At 39.3% G+C, this 21039-nt stretch overlaps 1 protein-coding gene across 1 annotated transcript; it reads left to right on the plus strand.

The window, feature by feature from the left end:
• Positions 1 to 337: 337 nt before the first annotated feature.
• On the plus strand, positions 338 to 1253 carry RNF182 (ring finger protein 182). Its single transcript, XM_086842231.1, has one exon. It carries the CDS (start codon positions 428 to 430, stop codon positions 1163 to 1165), a length of 738 nt encoding a protein of 245 aa, XP_086698357.1. The 5' UTR covers positions 338 to 427; the 3' UTR covers positions 1166 to 1253.
• The last annotated feature ends 19786 nt before the right edge of the window (positions 1254 to 21039 follow it).

Raw genomic sequence — 21039 nt, forward strand, 5'->3', positions numbered from 1 at the left:
ATCAGCATGACGGTTATATAGGCCTCGAATGCCACAGAAAAAAACAACCTTATAGAGGTAATTTTAGCAAAGGAAGCTGAGCTTATAAAAAGCAGAACTGGCATATTTCATTTGCTAAAGCTTTCCCTCTTATTTTCCTCTTTCCCTTTTCTTTTCCCCTTCCCCTTTCCTTTCCTGCTTTTGCCTTTGCTTTCAACAGAAATTGTACTTTGGCTTTTTCAGATGGATGCCTGGCTCAGAGTAAAGGACATGCACTGCACAATCCCTAGCAGAAGCTGAGAATGGATGATGTCTACTGATGCCTTTCGATGAAGTCATCTCCTCTTTTTCTGTTTGAGATGGGTGATAGGAAAATGTTCTAAAATTAGACTGTGACCTCTTCATCCCTTGACTTCTCTTTCCACAAGTCTAAAAACCACCTGAAGAAATGACCACTCAACTACCAGAGGAGTCTGTGGAGACCCAGAGCTCAGATGAGCTTGAGTGCAAGATCTGCTACAACCGCTATAACCTGCGACAGAGAAAACCAAAAGTGCTGGAGTGTTGTCACAGAGTGTGTGCCAAATGCCTTTGCAAGATCATAGACTTTGGTGATTCCCCACAAGGAGTCATAGTGTGCCCGTTTTGCAGGTTTGAAACGTGCCTGCCAGACGATGAGGTCAGTAGTCTTCCTGATGACAACAACATCCTTCTGAATTTAGCTTGTGGGGGAAAGGGAAAGAAGTGCCTACCAGACAACCCAACAGAACTGTTGCTGACTCCCAAAAGGCTGGCATCTCTGGTTAGCCCTTCTCACACCTCTTCTAATTGCCTGGTTATAACAATCATGGAAGTACAAAGAGAAAGTCCCCAGACTCTGAACTCAACCCCCGTGGTGGAATTTTACAGGCCTACAAGTTTTGACTCTGTTGCAACTGTGTCCCACAATTGGACAGTGTGGAACTGCACATCTTTGCTCTTCCAGACCTCGATTCGGGTGCTAGTGTGGTTGCTAGGGTTGTTGTACTTTAGCTCCTTGCCTTTAGGGATTTATTTACTGGTATCCAAGAAAGTCACCCTTGGGGTTGTCTTTGTAAGCCTTGTTCCTTCGAGCCTTGTTATTCTCATGATTTATGGCTTTTGCCAGTGTGTTTGCCATGAAGTTCTAGACTGCATGTCATCTTGATAACAAATACAGTAAAATAAGGTGTATTACCAGATGTGTAGCATAGTTGATTTATCCTGGTTTTGTATTCTTTGTATTCTTATTTATTCTTACTGTCCATCCCACTAAATGGAAGCAGTGGCCCCAGTTACACGGTCCCTTTTTTTCCAACTGAATTTGACCCCCCCCCACCCCGAGCTTTTCTTGAGCTAAGAATTGGAAATAAAAACTACATGTTGATTTTGAAGGGCTGAATTTTAGAAAGGGATAAAGCAATATTGCCAAACTTGGTGCCTGCTGCTTCTGCTGCTGCCACTGTTCAAATGAGTAGGACTTTTTCTTTGTATTGGCTTGATCAAGTCAGTTCAGGCTGTAGGATTCACCCAGGAAGAAATTACTGTAGCAGACACCTTCCAGATACAAGTACTGCATCTCTTCAGTCAAAGCTTCTCATGCTCTGAAATATCTGTTATTTATAATCCATCATAATTTATAGCAAATTAAATCCCTTTATTATTTAATACTGTAAGAAGAATAAAAAAAAACTACCATTTTTTTTTTGTTCTTGTTATAGCAAAAATATTTGTGGGAAGCCAACATTTTTTTTTGAATGTTAAAAACTTTTCTCCAGAACACTTTCCCCAAAGAGAATCCCATTTTTTGTTGTCATACAGTTGCAGCTCACTGTGAAATATTCCTGCTAATGAGTACTTCTGGGGACCCAGACACATGTTTGCTGTTCTCCAGGTGCACTTACTTCAGTGTACAAACCTTAGGCTTCCCTTTGAGGGTTCAGGGCTCTGCAGATTTCTCTAGCTATGCTCTGTTATGTTTACCTTCCCCTCCAGCATTTCCACCACCACTAGTGACATTCCCAAGCCACCAGTCCTTTCTTAATGGATGACCAACCTCAGGCACATGTACTCTGCTGTAGCTGTGCTGGAGAATTTGGTTTATGTGACTTTAGATCTCAAGACAGACTTGTTTTCCCAACCATTTGGAAACAGATCTTCAATGACTAATATAAATTTGAGAAAAAAAATCTATCTGGGGGTTAACTGGGGTTTTGTTTGGTTGTTTTTTTGGGTTTGGGGTTTTGTTTGTTTGTTTGTTTGTTTGTTTTTGTTCTGAGTTCACAGAATGAGCATTGTAAGGAGATACTGTGACTTTGGGAAGGTTTCTGTTTAAGGCATAGTCCTTCAAAATGTTTACTACTCTGAACTCCCCCTGTCACCACTGTGAGTTGACAGCAATCTCGATGTGGCAATTAGCATGTCTCCATTAGTGGAGCTCAGAGAAATTACTGATACTTTACCATTCCACACATAGAATCAGGCCCTGTAAGGCTTGCTTGTATGTTGCATGGTTTAGGCTACTTTTTGAACTACTGGAAGAACACAAAAATAAGTACTATTTAATGTTTATGTGTATAACTAGGTCTAGCAACACCACAGCTGCAAACTGGTTTTCTTGTGCACAGCAAAGTGGAGTTGAGCAGTGCAAGCCTGGTTTTTGGGTCTGGCACAAGATTTAGTCATTTCAGGGCAGTGTAAAAGGGAGAGGGGTTTGTTGCATGAAAATTGAATGTATGGCCTAACAATATACTCTTAGAGCAAACAGACTTTGGTAAGAATGAAAAAATGACAGTGGGAAAAGCAGAGCCTGTCAAGAGGATTTGAAGTTAAGCTGGTTCGATTTTTCTAGATGGCACAGGTGGTATCTGCAGTTTTATTCCTATTGCAAACAGAGAAAATGTGGAAATGTAAAGGTCCTGCTTTTCTTGACACTCATTTTATAATAGTGCGTATATATGTGTGTGTATGTACATATAGACACATATGTAAGAAGAAAACTTACAGAGAAATTATAGTTTTCAAGTGTATGGAGTTATGGAGCTATGTATTGAATGATTAAAGGAAATGTTTCAGACTTTTCTGTAATGACAATAATTATACCTAAAATATTTCAGAAATCCTAGCAAATACTGTTCCTAAGTAATTGTTTTTAATGTTTGTGGTAAAGCACATGTAGTTAGAAGAGGAATCATCTCCAGTCAAGGTTTGACTCATCTATGAACTTATAAATTTTAAGTACCCAACAACAATCATGTCAAAAAGAAAGAAAAACAGAAACCTGTGTGGTTTTATAGAACTTCATAACTTCTGGAAAGATGTATTTGTAGTGTTAGGGGTTTATATGTTTTAGGATTTGTTCAATTTGTCTGAATATAGTGTCTCTAATAAAGGGCTAACAGAGGATATAGGTTTTGCAAGTGTGTGATATATATGAATTACCTCTGCACAACATGCTCTACAGTGCTACCTGTTGTCTTTTCCTTTTGATTTTCAGCTGATTATCTTAGCTCCAGCACCAGGTATTTTAAAATACTCTGTTTTAAAACAGAGCCTAATTGTAGCAAAATTACAGTGGTATCAGTTACACATCACAACACAAATTAATACACCTGTTATACTTCTATACTTTTCAGACTGCCAGCCCATTAAATTTATGCTGCTGTTTCAGGCTGTGCTGCAATACAAACCCACTCAAAGATGCAAGTGTGCAAAAGCATTATTGATTGTACAGCTATGCTGCCACTCAGCCAGAGCATGCTATTGCAGCTTTGGGGTCATAAATTACCTATATGACTTACAATATGGCCACTGAGAATTGCTGGGAGATAAATCTCAATTATTTGTGGAAAAGAATTTTTGCTGTGTGACTGAGACTAGAAGAACTTCAGATATTATGCTTTCCTTACCTTTATTCTCTACCATCCTTTAGACTTTGAACTGAAAACTCTTGTGTCCTCTGCAGTGGAATAACTGTGCTAAAATCGATGTAAATGGGGCTAAAATCAAGACTTGCATACTCCTCTGCTTGCTTTTCCTTCCTTTTCTCTGACTGTTTTTCTCTCCTTGGAAAGTAATGGCTCCTGGGGTTGTAAAATACTGCCTGCACACCAAGGCAATTCCCTTTCGATGGGATTTATTCCTGCTATGCACAGACATGACTCAGCCGAAGTACTAAGTGCTAGAAATTCATTACTACAGGATTAATTTAGTCCAAATGAGATTTTTGTTTTGTTTTGTTTTTAATTCCTGCTTATCCTATGGATGCAGACTGTATCCTTACCAGCTGCTCATTTACAGCATGATATCAGCCCCTGAGGGCTGGGGCAGGATGATGCAGGAGCAGCTGCTGGGCACAGCTTAGGAAGGATGTGCTGATCTGGACCACCCTGTGAGCAGGACTCAGTGAGGGATGAAGCTCTGCAGGTGTGGCTTGAGCCCAGAGCCCAAAGGGCAATTAACAGAGTCTGTGGGTTCTTACATAGGACATGAGGCTGACAGAGAAGCTGAGCAAAGCAGAGAGGGGGTTTTGTCTATGCCTGGGACAAAGGTGCTGTGTTTTGAATAAATATTTTGGGGTAGAGCTGCTGCAAACAGTTGGATGTTTTTCATACTGGCCCTTCTGGGATTTAAAATTAATTTGGTAATTAAATTAATTCACTACTGTTATTAGAGTACATTTACTTTCCAAATGGAAAAGTATTGAATTTCATTCTAATTTATCAGGTCCTTAGATCTGGGCATAATCCCACTGTTATGTTAACTATTTAAAGCTACAGGAGTGGCCAAAGAAAGAGCTGATGGCTTTGACAGCTTCATTGTGAGCTTTGGTAGGTCCTGCTATATTGATTACAGGCCCACAATAGTGTATATGCTGATATAAAACAGTTAAAATAGGCAAACCCTTGTCCTGATAACATTATTGGCAAACTTCAGGGTTGCCAGTATTTTACCATGTACCCAAAAATAGACTCTTCCAAACAGACTTGATTACCTGAGGATACAGATAAGTTGGTCAGCGCATGATGCTGATGACACCAAGGTCATGGCTTCAATCCCTGTATGGACCATCCACTTAAAAGTTGGACCCTATGGTCCTCATGGGTCCCTTCCAACTCAGAGAATTCTCTGTGGAGTCCAGCAGTACACAGCCAGATAGACAAGCACAGAACAGGAAAACACAGCTTTCCACCTAGGTGGCTACACTTCAACCTGAGGAACTGAAGACATTCACAGGAAGGTGGATGTTGTTTTTGGGGGAGTTCCTTGTTGCTGGGTACAGGGCTATTGTTTTTCTTAATTTTAACAAGTTCTACTGGTAGATTAAACTCACCATTCCTCTTACTTTTCTGCCCCATCTCATGAAACCAGTCTACATGAGACTGTGGATAAACAGCAATTTGAAATGAAGCAATCTTTTCTACTACACTGAGTTTGCAGCCCAGTCCAGCGCAGCAAGGATAATACTGAAAATATGGCAAATTGCAGCCAGGATGTGAGAGTGAACAGTGTGCAGCGGGTAAGCAGCAGCATGTTGTTAAAACAGGTTTGATGTCAAAGCAAGGAAAATATGTGGCTATATCCTTCCTTGTCTTGGCTGGTTCAAAATCATTGAGAGGCTGTCCCAAGCCTGAGGGCCACCATGGCTCAACACCCACCCCTGCATTACCTCTGGGACAGCTCAGATTCACTTCAGCTTCAATTGAATCTTGATTTCTTGTACAGGAGTTCTACATCTTTATTTTAGATTTAGATTTAGATTTAAGATCTACATCTTTACATTATTTCCTCTTCCTCCATCGATTATGGGTAGAGTGAAAGATCCACAGTGTTACTCTCTTAAACATTTTGACTATCCTAAGGTTTCTCAGGGTTGGGTTTTTTCCATGCCTTCATATTTATTTCTGCAAAGCAAGACAGTGCACTTCATTTTAAACAGAGTAGTGCCTTCAAAGATTTAAAAAAAAAAAAAAAGAAAAAAAGAGAGAAGAAAAGAAAAAATGCGGGGAAGAAGAACAGAATTTGGAAACAATTTTAAGATATTCAAAGTGATAGAAAGAGACTGAGAGTCTTTTTACTTTCATACTAGCAGACTAGATGTTATCCTTTGAGTGACATCAGTAAATATTTAGCACTGGGGACTCCCAAAGGAGTTGATAAGTCTGCCAGACCTTGGGCACAGACCCTGTTTACTTTTCTGTAAAGCACCATTCTTCCTTTTGCATTATCCACCTCTGTCAAATTTGAACCATCATAGTTCACAAAGAATTCTGGCACAAAGTATAAATCCCCAGTCTGGGGACGGTAAATCATCTTTTTAGAGATACATGTGACAGCAGCAAAGCTTTCAGTGTTAGACCTTAAACAAAGAGAAGTCATCTTGCAGTCTGAATTGCTAGCATAAATTTAATTTTAAATCAAATTTCATTGTGCTGGGCAACACTACAAATAGAAAATGTTTTTTTGTTTTTCTGCCCTTTGCTATACAAATGTGGTTTTTATTTTAAAAAATATATTAAATTGTAGAAATCAGAGATGGATAGGAAGAAATCTAATAAGTAATTTTATCCATTTCCTCTGCCCCTGTAGAGATGAATGCTTTGTCTAGTCTGGTTTTAAATATCTGAAGTGATGAGGCCTCCACCTCTTCCCACAAGGGATTTTTCAGCCATTTAATAGGCTTCTTTGTTAGGAAATACTTGCCTCATACTGATCCCATTTTTTTTTTTTTCTTCTGCATAATATAGTCCCTTTCTTCTGTGCCCACTATTTTAACTTTTATGAAATCTGGGAAATGTATAATTTCATACTGTAGCTGAATAATTCATAATCCTTGTTGTTCAAGTAACAAAAGAGATAAGCAACCAGGATCTGAACAGCTAATACTTCACTGAGATGGTGTACCGTGTACCAGCGGGTATATTTCCTGGCAAGTCCCGGCTGGCACTTCTTTCTGGATTAGGGAGTGAAAAATGTCAAGAATGTCAAGTGAAACTGAAGAAGTGCATCTTCCCAAGTGCATGCACGGCAATATTACTGAAATTTCAAGAGGTGCTGAAGCAAACATGCTACTTCTTTGGATAGAGCTTTTCTTTCTAAAAGTGGATGATTTTATTAAAAGTACACTTTCAAAAAGCATTTGAATTTTCTTTTCATAAGCAAACCTCTAGATGAGAACCACACTATGTCAAAACTCTTTAACTTGTTGAGAGACAAGGCTGGATTGATTGCCACTCACTGCTAAGCAGTTTTTGCTGACAGCTTAGCTCAGAAGAAAAAATTATTCCAGCGTTATAGAGTTTGAAAAGATGCCTTTGCAACTGTGTCACTGGAATCAGATCTGTGCATGAAAAATGACTCATGTCTTGACAACAGTAACTGCATTTCTGATTTAATTACAACATATTAGATAATCCTCTGCCTCACTCAAAGGACAAGAAGGAGCAGTGTGACTAAGGAAATCCTAGGTGGGCAGCTAGATTTTATGTGATTTTGCAATCAAAAGGTACTTTAAAAACGTGATGCTATGCTTTATGTTGACCCTGGGCCAGGTGGGAGGTCTGTTGAGTCTCTCTAACCTAGAGCTGTAGTGGATGCACATAAAAAAGCTATATGAACAGCCCACATGGATGTAGAGCTCTTCATATACCTCCTAATATATGACAATCCACATCTTGAGATGGAGGTTCTGTCTGTGGGTTTGATCCTTTCCTATAGACTTCTTTGGGTTCCTTTAAATGTTGTGTTTAACCCACTTACAGTCTTGGTACCAATAAATTCCCACAGCATAGAGTCCCACAATTTAATTCTACACTTGGTGGAAAAGGTCTGCTTGTCTTAAAAACCCCTGAGATACTTGTTACATTTGCCCTACTTATTCCAATAAGGAAAGCAGTTCTGAGGTATGATGGCACATTGTTTTTTCTACACCCCTCAGAATTTCATTTATCCTTGGAGGTGTTAACGTCATGGTTTTATCTCTCATTCTCCTCAGCTGCCTTTTGTCCAAGCTGAACATCCTAGTCCATTTGATCTCTCCTTAGGCAGCAGGCTTTCCATGCCCATCACCAGCCACTGCACTTGCCTGAACCTTTTCTACTACTTCTTCTTTTTTACTTTGAGATGGGATGTAGCATTTAGAAATAGATTCTAATTAGTGCCATTTGTTGATAAGCCATGTGACCACATAATACACCTGTACTCTTACAGCCATGGAAAGCACTTTATCATTTTCATTGGCCCTGACAGCACCAATATGAGGTGTTACATTTGATTATTGTTGGTTTATATACTCTATGGATGTGCATTGATTAACTCGCTAACATGTATTTATCCTGTGCATTCTAATAACCCTGTTTAAATTGTCTGATTCACGTGAGTGCAGGAGGCAGTAGATTCCAGAGAATATTTGATTTAATTTTGGCATAGACTGTATGTATTTTAGTTCTATTAAGCACGTGGCTTGCCATTGTTGGACTGAACAGCCACTCATCATCTCCCTCTGCCATAGTGGAGGCACCTACCTCACCCTCTTGCTGCAGCCATCCCAAACTACAGCCCAGAGCTTTTTTTCTTTTTTTTTTTTTTTTTTTCTTTTAAACTCCTTTTACTGAATCTTTTATTTCCCTAAAACCTGTGGCCTTTTTCATGTCCTTCTTTCTTCATTCCAAGAAGACGCCTCAGATAAAATTATTAATAATGATGCTGTTTAGACAGTAAGCCCATTACATTGTGTTCTTCATTTTGCCATGTAGGGCAAAAGTTTGGGGTCTCTTCCTTCAGATGCCCTACCAGATATAAGCTGGGACTTCAGTATCTGGCTGTCCTGGGCCTCACAGGAGGCTCCTTGCAGCCCCTGGAAGTCTTCATGCTGATGCTCTTTACATCAGTGTCCCATCTTTTAGTTAGAAAAACTGCATGACTCTAAGGAAATGTTATTATTGCATTAAAACTAGTTAAAGTTTATTTTTTCTCATCAAAGAATGAATTTCTGAGGGCGAAACTTTTTAGGGCACTTCCAGGGTCAACTGCAAATCTCTAATGACTTTTTTTGTTTGTTTTAGTAATTAAACACAATAATAAAACCAGGTCAGTGAGGCTGCATGAATCTTGCAGGTAGTTGATGAAATTCCACAAGTAGGTGCTAAAAATGTGGGGAGGGATGAGGGGTTTAAAAAAAAAAAAGAAAAAAGAAAATTGAGAAAAAGGCTTGATCACACAGTAGCGCTTTGGTGGAGAGGGCAAACAGCTGTTGATCTTCTACAAGAGATTACAGAAATAATGCACAAAGACAGGTAGAATGTGAAGAATGTGTGTGTGCACTCCAGTGAATTGTGGATATATTGTAGAGTGAAATTCTCAATCCAACAAACCTGAAAAAAGGAAGTTTTAATCATATATCACTTTACTTTTCACTTTGTCACCAAAAATCCATAGGTTTTAAATTCCAGTTCAAATTGAGGCTTACTAAGTGTGACATGAGTTTTATAAGAGGAGTTTGACTGCTGTAACTTTGCCTTCTATAACTGTCTTTTTCAGATTTATGAGGAAAAGTCATAGTGTGGGAACTTCTTTTTATTTGTGTTTATTTCATGAGTGGAATGATGAAATCTACCATAATCTTGCAGACAAGGAAACGATGACATGGTAGCAAATGGCAAGAATATAACCATTCCTATCTGAAATAATGAAGTACTAATGTAAAAGCAATCGTTTCACACAATAAAACTTTAATTTTGCAGTAAAGATTTGTCATGATAAACATGTTTCTTAATGTCTGGGTTTGAAGGTCTTTCAGATTTTATCCCTGTTATTCATTGGAACAGTTTCAAAAATAGACTGAAGGTGAGTATGTGATGTATGTATATGTGAGTATTTCACAGTGTTTTAAACAAATAGAATATTTTTGTTTATTGCACAAGTATGTAAAATCTTTTGTGCAAAGGAAGACTGCAGAAAAACTAAATGAAAGCTAGACAAATTTCTAGATGATCACTTAACCATGTATTTTTAAAATAAAATGACAGCATGTATGAGGAAACATTCCAGGTAGCAGCCAGAAAGTAGTTTGCAGCATGTATTTTGCATTGGAGCCCTACATTTTCTTGCCTTGCCAGATGACTGTTATTATAAAGGGGCTGATTCCTGGTTTAGAAAAGGATGTTCTTGCCTGGAAACCCTTAGCTGAGACACCTCTAAAGCCTGAGTCCAGCAGTGTTTGCTGCTTTTGGAGGCTGCCAGCTGCAGGTTGTCCCTCGTGTTGTCAGAGAAGCGTCAGTGGAGCCTGGTCGCGAGGGACACAGATGTGATTTACACACACGTGCACAGGGAAATGGAGCTGCTCAGTGAACACACATTCCCCTGGCATGAATTATTCCTTCTTTTAGCAGGACTGCAAGGACTAAGTGTGTTGTGTAACTGCTGGCTTCAGGTGCAGCTAGACCATGAAGGAGTGTAGTTCACAGGGGCATGGTATGTGACCTTGTAGAATTGGGTAGAATAGGAAGATTTATTCACATCAGCCGGTATGTGGCCACGGGTGTAATTTTCATTTTGAATGGATGAGACTTTGGTTTAGTGGTGGCTAGATATAAAACTCACACAGTGCTTCTTTATTTTTTATATTGCAAAACCTTCCCTGCTATGCTTTGCTTCCTTTTTCCCTGTTAATCTGAGGGATGGCCCAGAACTGATCAGCTTTCTGATATCCAGATCTCATGAGCCTCTAAGCTTGCAGATATATGAATCCTGGAACACAGCCCCTCCTTTTCCAGATGCCAGCACCATAACCCTCCTTGCCTGTCCCTCTCCCAGCTCTCTGCTGCCCCTACCTGCCTCATTGCTTGGTGTCTTTAAGGTTGTATCAGATTGGAACAAATTTATCAGCTTATTTATCTCAATTATTCTTCGAGAGAAAAAAAAAAAAGCAATTTTGACATATATGGAGACGTCAGGTTTCTGGACATCGTAAAGTGAGAAGAGTAAGGTAAATGTCCCATGTCATCTCTGCAGGTGGCTGTCCCAGCAGCCTGTGCCACGCATGCTGCTCTTGCTTGTGAGTGCACCCTCAGACTACAAGACTACAAAACTCTCTCAGACCTCCTTTCATGTTGGTCAGTGGTGCTTTCTAAACCCAGACAGAATAAACAGGGTAATGTGGGTGCTGCTGTTTCAGCGCTTTGGTACTTGGAAAGAGTAGGGCAGCATCCGTAGGGAAGCAAAGGGAAATGGGGAGCAGGAGCGGGGCCCCCGGAGGGGACAGCAATGTGTAATGAGTAGGAACAGCTGTGTGGTGGGGAGGTGAAACCGGGAGATGGAGGCTAATGAAGACTCAAGCCCCATCCTGAACTGAAAAGCCTTCTGGAAAGACTCTTTATGCATCAGTCTTCCTTAAGGAAAATTTGTCTCTGAGCAAATGGCTTGTAAAATTAATGCCAGTGACAGGTAAAACTGGGCAAGAAAAAGTGAGACTGTCACTGGTTAGCTTGGAGGCTCTCCAGTCAGGCATGTCAGATGAGTTTTTCCTAGGCTAAAGATCCTGTTAAAGATATCTCAGACCTATCAGTGGTCCTCTTTAAAAATTCAGGAAGGATAGAAGAAATATCAGGAAGAAGGGAAAAGACAGATATGTTTATATTTTTCAAAGAGGAGTGGGTAGGAGCAGGGAATTAGCGACTGATCAGGTCTCTGCAACTCTCTGTGGTTCCCCTGATCAAACCACTTTTATACTTGAAGGTAGATGCAGGACTACCCATTGCTCCCACCATGACTGTTTGTGAATGATTGAAAAATTCTATACTTGTTATGGTGAAAGAAAAATCCAAGGTGAAGCTAAAAGCATAAAGGGAAAAATCTACTATAAAAAATACACTGTAGGAATTGCATGCCTCTGAATCACCTAGAATTCATTTAATAACCAATTGTTTCAGTAAAACTGTAGTAAAAGAAGTTTCCTATTGACATGGGTTCACTTCAACAGCTGCCAAGCACAAATCAAGGAATGTTTACTTTGGTGCCTTTGTCTGACAGAGAAGGATTGTTTCTGGCAAGCGCTTTATATTGTATTAAGATGTCAGTAAAAGCAAACAAGAATGTGAAAATTGCATTTCAAAAGTAATCTAAAGCCACCACGCAGAGTCTCAAACATTAAAGGACACAGTGAGGGTAGGTGTGTTGGTATATTCAAAGAATGGCAATACATTTGCCTCTTTTAAGTTCTTGATGTGAGCAAAACTCTTCTTGATCCATGAATCTATTCTTTTAGCACAGAGAATAGTGCTCAGACTTTACAAAGGCAATGAGTGTTTCTCCCTGCACCCAGATATGCCAGCCACCAATGTGTTTGTGCAAAAAATTTTGATAGGTAATTTAGCTGCAGGCAAATCACAAGTTACTCCTGTATTCCCACCATCAAATACCAGAAGGGTTAGAGAAAAGGGAAAAGAGCAGATCAAAGCAGTGTCATTAATATATTTAAAATCCTTTCCAGTTAACAATTTATCTACTGCATATAGCAGAATAAACATATAAATATGTACACAAACATAGACAATATGTTTCCATATAAACAGCAAGTTAAAAATACTTCCAGTATGTAATTTCTTCTTTCAGCTTTACTTAGTTTTCTTAACACACAACTGTTGGAAGAGATTTTTGTGAGTGTTTTTTTTCCAGTTGCTTTGCTGTACGACTTCACCTTTGAATTCTTCGAGCTGGCAAAAGCTTCAGTAGCTCAGTGTACCAGAAGCTCCTGCTGTTAGTCCCACTACAGCATCTTAATTGCAAACCAGAGATGATAGCTTGTGTTCAAAGAACACAGACAGAGATAGGACCAGTGATCTATCTGAGCTCTGTTACAGTGTGAAGTCTTTCTGGGAATGCTGCAGGCTAACAGAGAGAGAACAAAAATTTAAAATGGTGTATCAAGAGTGCTCCCTTTCCCCAAACCAAGGGAGGAGCATATAGCTTCCTCAGGTGTGAAAAGCTGTACACTCCATCTATCCTCAGGCACAGAACCACACCAAGATGTGCCTGTACATGAAGTGTCTGATGTTACTGAAGTCACTGATGGGGTTTTCTCCTTTCTTTTCTGTGGGTAGGGGAGTGAGTGTATAGGATGCCTCCTTCATCTACTGGATGGCAGTGAAAACCCACCAGCATGGTTTAAAAACATAACATCATGTTATGGTGACACAATCAAAGAAATGCACTTTGCAGCTGCAGCAGCAGGGGGTGAAGAATGAATGGGAGGATGGCAAAGTGCATTCCCAAAGCACCTTGTTAGATCCCAGAAGGAGGTGCAAGGGAAGCTCTGCCTGCCACACAGGTGAGTTCTGCTCCTACCCAAAACTTCCATGGTGCTGAAAAAGGAGCCTCAACAAACAGGTCTTGGGTAAACTTCCATTTGCCACAAACCACGGGGTGCATGAATGGTAAACCTAGAAATCCAACACTCAGGAAAGTGAGTGCCTTCTTAGAGAAGGCAGCAGAGAGGTCATTTAGATTTACTGAGGGGATCTGCTGTTCTAGCATGGTGACCTAAGGTTTCCCAACCTGGGAATCTCTGATGTCTGCCTCCCCACCTGTATCAGGCAGCTACAACTCAATGGGCACAGGGATGATTGGCTGAAGCTGTGTCACTGCTCATCAGAATGGGGCCATCTCTGACCCAGAAGTGGTGGAAAAACAGGAAGCACAAAAGCTGCAGCATGATGCAGCAACACACACATACAAATGCTGCATTGCAAATTAGGATCAGAGACTTGTACTGTACAAGCTGAGGCAGTAAATCAGTGAGGCCAGCACTGTAACAGCATGATCCTCTGAAAGCTTCCACTGCAGTCTCATGGGATCCATCTGACACAGGTATTCCTCTTTCCTGATCCAATCCCACAGATAAGAATGGACCTTACTGATAATGGTGATATTTGAGCCTATGCTGTCCAACCAGCTCACCCTGAGCAAAGAGAAATGTAAAGGAGGTGGAGACAGGTTTGGGTCTTCATGGAGACAGATTTGACTCCTGTGAGTCTTCATGGGTGAGTCCTCCTGCAGCAAGGCTGGCCCCTGTTAAGCGCTGAGGTTTTTTATCTTTCTAAATTACTTTGCTAAATAGATCTACATGCCCTGACACTTCACTCAGGCAAATGGTGCCATGAATTGGTCAGCAGTAATGAAAGCCCACAGCAGAATCTAGAAAGGTATCAGGGTTAGCATTTCCCTGTGGAGTATTTATTTGAATTTGGGGTTTGCATAGTCTACTACATTAGGTAATCCTGCCATTGGCCTCCAGCTGTCTTTAATTAGCTCCTTTTATGCATCTAATTTGTTGTTCAGCTTACATAATTAATAACTTCCAGTGAAGACTGGTATCCCTTGCCATCTTTCTAAAATACAATTAGAACGTTCATGAAAGATGGGGAATTCACAATTTTATAGAACCAGATCAGCTCTGAATCTTCACAATTGTGTTTCCATAAGGCCTGACTACACGTGAATAAAACTGGCCTCCTTTGATTGGATTTGTTTTGGAGAGAAGTGTGGTTTACATTATAAGATTCCTGTTAGTGAGGTGACTCTGAATTCTTATTTGCCTTGCTCAGAAGGGGCTTAAAATGAAGATTGTATCCTTGTGGCTCTAAGTCAGGAAAATATTCATGTGTGTGCTGCTGTAAGAAATGGGATCTTAGCACATGCTACTGTCAAGCATAAGTTTAGGAAATTTATTAGTAGACAGGGGTGAATTTAAACAGCATGTTAAACCTGTCTTGAACTGGAACAGAGTAGATAGCATTAACCTAGCTAGATTTCCCTACTGACATTCAGTTTACCTAAGCCATTTGAACTACTAGCAAAAGGGAAAAAAAAAACATATGGTATCAAAACTTTGCTAGCAATGGTGTTTGTATATACTGCAAATGTGTCATCAGTTGCCTTTTGATAGTGTTTGTAACACTGAACTGTTAATTATAGTCTTGCGTAATCCTGAATTAGTAATTATAGTTTGGTGTAATCTAACTCTTTAAAATGTGGGGTTTTATTTGTATTTTTATTTCACTAAATTTGCTGGTGTTGCATAAGCTTTTCATTAGTACTGGTCGCTGTTGACATCAAAATTAGTAAGTAAATTTAGCACAATACACTAATGTGCAAATAAAATCCTTCTTAATGAATCTTTGGGGGATTTTTTTAGATCATCCCTTTTTTCCTCCCTTAAGACTACAGCAGCAATACAAAGCATCACATCTTTACCTTCCACAAGTGCTGACTGCCTTTGTGCATTCTTGAAGCTTTCTGCTGTGTTTCCACAGCAGCAGCAATCTTCACAGTTCACACAATAAAATGATTAAGTAAATTGTCATAATATTATGGTAAGATAAATCTATCTACCTGGCCACAGTTCATTTGCATTTTACAAATAATCAACAAATTTTATATGGAACATGTGAAAACAAAACACTTTTGACAAGAGATGGAGATGATTTTGAAGTCCTTTTTTAGTGTGGATGATGATAACAGACGAGGTGTAAATCACTGATATACTCCTGCTCATTATGGAGATGTTTAAAGACAGTAATAGACACATTTGTAGCACTTAGCATTGTTTAAATCAGCTCAAATAGAAATCAATCCATAGATTTCTGTGACATTCTGTCTTAGATGCTTAGAATGAAAATGATAGAGAATGAGGACCTGAACAAAAAGGTGGTTACCTAACCTCTCTGAGTCCAGAAAGTCTGTAGATTGCTGGTCATTACAGTGCCTAAATTACAGGAATATTTTTGATAAAAACTTCCTTCTACCTCACTGAAAAGCCACTGATCAAAAAGCGGTGCTGGAGCATAGGGGATCAAAGCCAATTTAAGCTGGCTGCTTTGTTTGTTTTCATGTCTTTGCATTTTGAAAATGGGTTCTAATTGTTTCTTGAAATGCTCCTCCCTTTGGCTCTATACTTCTGAATACAGTTTATTTCAAGAATTTGGTCTGGTTCATTTACCAGAAAACTCCCAGATAAAAACAATGCAAGAGGCAGCAGTGGCTCTTTATTTCTAGAATATATAATGATTACATTTCTTAGAGAAAGGAGAAAAATGTCTTTTTCTAAAAAAAAAATCAGAGAGTAATATACAGGAAAACCACACCAAGCTAAAAGTGTGTAAGTTTGAGCTGGGTGTTATTCTGTGTTTGCAGCTCCCTCGGGAGTTAAGAGGAGGAGACTCATGTTACCAAACAGCAGGGTCTGGTCCCATTTGAACACAATATTTATAACAGTTATCACAAATGTCTACAAAGACTGGTCTTGTGTATGGGTTCAGTGATAAAATACAGGATTCAAAGGTATGGGATCTACTGAAATAAATCACAGCTTCTCTGAACTATATTTCACATATCATTTGAAATTACTGACTGCAAGATTCCAGTCTCTGGCAAGTTCCTGTGCTCTGTGGCATCTTTGGAGTTCCAGTAGTGTAACTGAGGTGAGCTTACAGTTTCTTTTCAGCACTGTGCAGGTATGCTTTCACTACCTTCATGTTATTCCTCCAGCTCCCATTTATTTGTGTCACCAATATTCCTGACCCCCTGACCACCTTCTCAGAATCTGGACCTATCCTGCCTGTTAGCAGAATACACACACAGACCTTCAGAGCTGTCAATTATTCAGTGTGAACAGCCTGATGAAAAAACTTGTATCAATTCACCCTTTAAGAAGTCAGTTCATCAAAGCTTTGACCCAGACACTCTTCCAAGATAGTTCAGCTTGGAGGCAACTTCATCTTGTATTTCAGATTGTATTTCATATTCCCAGTTCTACCTTTATTTTTTGTTTAAATTACTGGTTTTTGAAAAATCATACTGGAAAATATTGTATCACAGAGAATCCAAAGTCAACAGAAACTTCTGCAGAAACAGAGATGGGACTTGCAGGAGCACCTACACTGCAGGAAGGGGCAGCATGTGATGAAAGAGCATCTGATGAAAGAAACTGGGGCTGTTATCTTGCATTGCTGTGTAAGAAGATGGAATCAAACTTCCATAAACACCTGATGGGAAAACAACAACAAACAGAAAGGAGATGCTAATGATAGGCATGAATTTGAACCATGGTTATCTGCAGAGCTAACAAAAGCTTCATTTCTTAAATGGAAAAGAGGAAATACTTCATATAAAGACCACTAAAAAATCTGTGCAATTAGCTTCTCAGCACAGATGTTACTCAATTGAATTCAAATTAGGGAGTAATGACTCCTAAGCTTGCTAAGATTCATCTGAATTTGAAGTATAAGATTCAAATGTAGATGATCAAACAACAGCGTGATTTATCTGTTAGATGTATCAAAAGAACTGAGCCTGGGGTTTGAATGCATACATGGCTTTAAGCCACTATGTGCAACATGGTATTTCTGCTCTCTCTGATCATTTCTTCTTTTTTTACTTTTTCATTTTTTTAAGAGTTCTTTTTGTGTCATGAGCAAAGTACATTGCTCATTCATAAGGGGATTGTTCAAATCCCAAGTTCTTCTTTATTTCTGATTCCGTTTGTGTGAATGTTTTACTCAACTCCTTCCAATTCTGGAGAAAGAGAAGCCATGTGGAGATTGCTGCTGCCTACTCCAGCTAGCCCTGGATCGGCCACAATCCAAACCTTAAACTCTCCCCTCCTGCTCTGCTCTCAACTTGCCACCCAGAAATGGCCAAGCATCTTCCACAAGGATGTGAGCCATTTTGATTTGTACCAAACTGACAACACATCTTCTCCCAAGATTTTGCCTTGACATAATTCTGTGTACAGAGGGCATTAGGAATGCATTAGTGTTGAAAAATATTCTTCCTGAGACATCTGTGGAAAGTACTTTTTAAGCATATAAGGCTGTATTTCTGAATTGTAGAAAAGAAGTGTGTTTTCCCCTAAGTATTTGATTATCTGTGTAAAAAATACTGCTTCTCTTCTTTGGTGTCTTAAGGGACAAATGCTTTTCCTCACGATAATTATTTATCATGAACAGAATTTCCCAGAACATTAGAGAAGATGAGAAAACAAACTTGGACCAGATGTTAGTCCCACTATGTAATGGATTATTGGAAGGTACTCAGATCTTGTGGTGATGGCTGTCGTATAAAAAGCTATGCAGAATAGAAAATACCGAGAAGCTTTTGAGCTGAAATGAAAATAGAATTACATTGTCCAACTGTGCAGTTCTAGTATTCCATTTTCTTGTATGTAGTCTGATAGGCTTCACTCTGTTCTCCAGAATACTTCATTGGGCCAAATTCATTTGTGTGTAACTCCATTGACTTTAATGCATTAGAAGAGTTTCGTTTGTTCTGTTGGATGTTGGGTGTTTTATGCATGCAACATCATTCGTAGGAGATTACTTAAAGATAAAAATGTTACCTACATTTCAACACAAGGTCCACCTTCCACTTAAGACCCAAGAGAGCAAAATAAAAATGTCAATAAATTAAGAGATGGCAGGAAAATAAGTTAAAATGTTTTTTTAAATTTTTTTTTCCATAATTCCTTGAGAAACATTTCTATGATGTCAGAAAGCAAGCTGTTTTGTGTGAGGGTTTTTTTTATCCTATATTTAATTCACTTCTATCTTCATGATTTAAACCTTAAGTCATATACAGAGACTAATTAGGCAATGCTATAACAAGGATTTCTGAACTGTAATTATTATTTATTCAGATCAGTGGAAGAATTACCAGGGCATATGTTAAAGACAATAGAAGCTAATGGAGGAAGAAGCAAAAGAGGCCAGTAGTGATTTTAACTGTATATTGTTATAATTTAACTGCATATTGTCAGCTACCCAGCAGTGCAAAAGTAGCCATCTAATTGACACCCTGAAGTAGGGGCCTGCTGATGTTGGCTTGTGAGTTATTAAATTCAACCACAATTTTTAAAAATTAACTCTTTTAAAGGAAAAATAATTGGGAAAAAATTATATATAGGGTATGCACACTAGTATTATTAGATGTTTGATGAAATAAAGTGGCAGGAAAAAGCTGCAGAGATATATTTGCCTGATATTTTCACTGTATTTAAAATGTGTAGTATTTTGCTCATTCTCTGAAAGACTCCAGACTGTTTAATTGCCGCAAGTGCCCACGGATTTCATCTGCAGTTTTAACCCACCAGTTACTTCCCAGCTGCACTTCTAGCATTCAAAAAGCCAGTTCCAGCTGCATTTCAATTTAACTGAAAAGTTTCAACACTCCCCAAATGGAATAGTGCCCAGCTGAACTGCCCAAGGGTCCCCTTCCCCTCATCCCCTGCCCTCCAAACACACTCCAGCTAACAAACTTGTCAGGGCTCATGCAGTCTACAGGCACATTATGGTATAGTACCAGGGTTTAATCAAGGCAAAGATCCTGATCTAGAGAGAAGCTGGTTGATGCAGAACACAGTATTGGCAGCCCAGATATATTTTCCTCTGATTTAGCATGAAATACTTTGGTTCAGATGGACAAAAACATTCTCGTTCTGGTCAATCCAAAACTATTTCCTTTTTACCCAATCAGGTAAAAATTGAGATTTTGTGTAAACTGTCTTGCATTTAGTTGTACTTTCTGGAAATGGGGCCCAATGTCACTTAGGACTCTACGTACTAGGAATAAAAAGAGAAGAGGCAGCCATTTAAAGTTGTAGATCCTCTTCTTCTCCCTAGTTCTTCCCTAATCTTAAGTTTCCCAGATCCCAGTTCCATTTTTCTGCCTCTCTGTTAATGTTACTCCCCCGAAGTCATAGCAGATGAAGAAAGATGAAGAAGACGTGTGTGTGTGTGTAATTTCAACGTGTGCTTCTTGCCAAGGGAAAATCAATACGTAAAATCACCTTATAAGAGATTTTTTTATTTTTCCACTTGATGAACAAAAGATGTGCCTGCTTTCCTCCCGTGCAGCCTCAGGTCATGTGCATTTCTCTAACTTCATGTGCACTACACAAGGAAGGGGCAGGGCACAATCACAACCTGGAGGGATATCACGAAAGACTTGAGATGCAGAAATGGCCAGGGCATGACTGCATGAAGAAAAGTTCAGTGTATAGGACCCTGAAGTCTCCTGCACTCCTGCAAATCTGGGGACTGTCAGTTGCCACAGGGATCCAAGAGCTAAAATCTTTTTCTCTCAATGAAAGCACATCTGTCACGTTCAAGCTAGTGAAACTCTGGGGCTCCAGCAATGTATCACCACAACTCTGAGACCTGAGAGACAGGTCCATTCGCCTTTACCTCCACAAATATGTGTCCTCACTGTCCATTTACTGGAACTATGCAGTGTCTTCAGTACTAGCTTAACAATTCATAATGATGTCCTTGCTCCTTGTACTAGGCTGCCTTCAGTTCAGTCCTGAAGACAGAGGTGATAAAGTTAATGTCCAGATGGATTATATATATTGAAAACACAATTTTATATTGTTTGTTTCATATAATATGTCTGATTTTTTGTGTCTGAGCTTGAAAATGCTGCAACAAAGATGTGGTTTTGCTACATAATCTTCTTATTTGTTTTTTGAATCTTTCATTCAGATTTATGCAGATGTTCAGTCTGCAGCTATGCAAAATTTCAGATGGTTGTAGACATAGAAAACAAGATCACAAGTGTGTACATAAGCAAAATGCCTCAGCAATGCTGACTTGAAAACCTGAGCTGACTGTCCCCACTTCATCTCTGCATAGCTGGCTGATTAGCATTTGGTTTTTAACTTACCTCTTCAAAGTACAGCAAGTATACAGCTTGGTTCTTCTGAAGCATTTAAGAGTTTTTACACGGCATCTGAAATGGAACCTCAGATGTCATCACACCTACCCCATCTGTCCTCAAGCCAATGTAAAAAGAAACTGCTGATACACACTTCCACACTCAGAAAAATGTTCCTAGGTCTTACTGACAGACACTGCCCTGTTTCGACCACTGCTGTTATAAAAGTGCCTTGAAACAAAGACATTCTTTTTATTTTTGTGTGGCACTTAGTATCGTAATGTCCCAGTCTGTGACTAGGGCCCTGCAATGGGAATAAAAATAATGTTGTAATACAGG

The sequence above is a fragment of the Cyanistes caeruleus genome, chromosome 1 (genome assembly GCF_971803275.1).
Source record: "Cyanistes caeruleus chromosome 1, bCyaCae1.hap1.1, whole genome shotgun sequence".
NCBI lineage: Eukaryota > Metazoa > Chordata > Aves > Passeriformes > Paridae > Cyanistes > Cyanistes caeruleus.

Coding starts and splice junctions, on each gene's coding strand:
- RNF182 (XM_086842231.1), top strand. CDS start 428: ATGACCACTCAACTACCAGAGGAGTCTGTGGAGACCCAGAGCTCAGAT.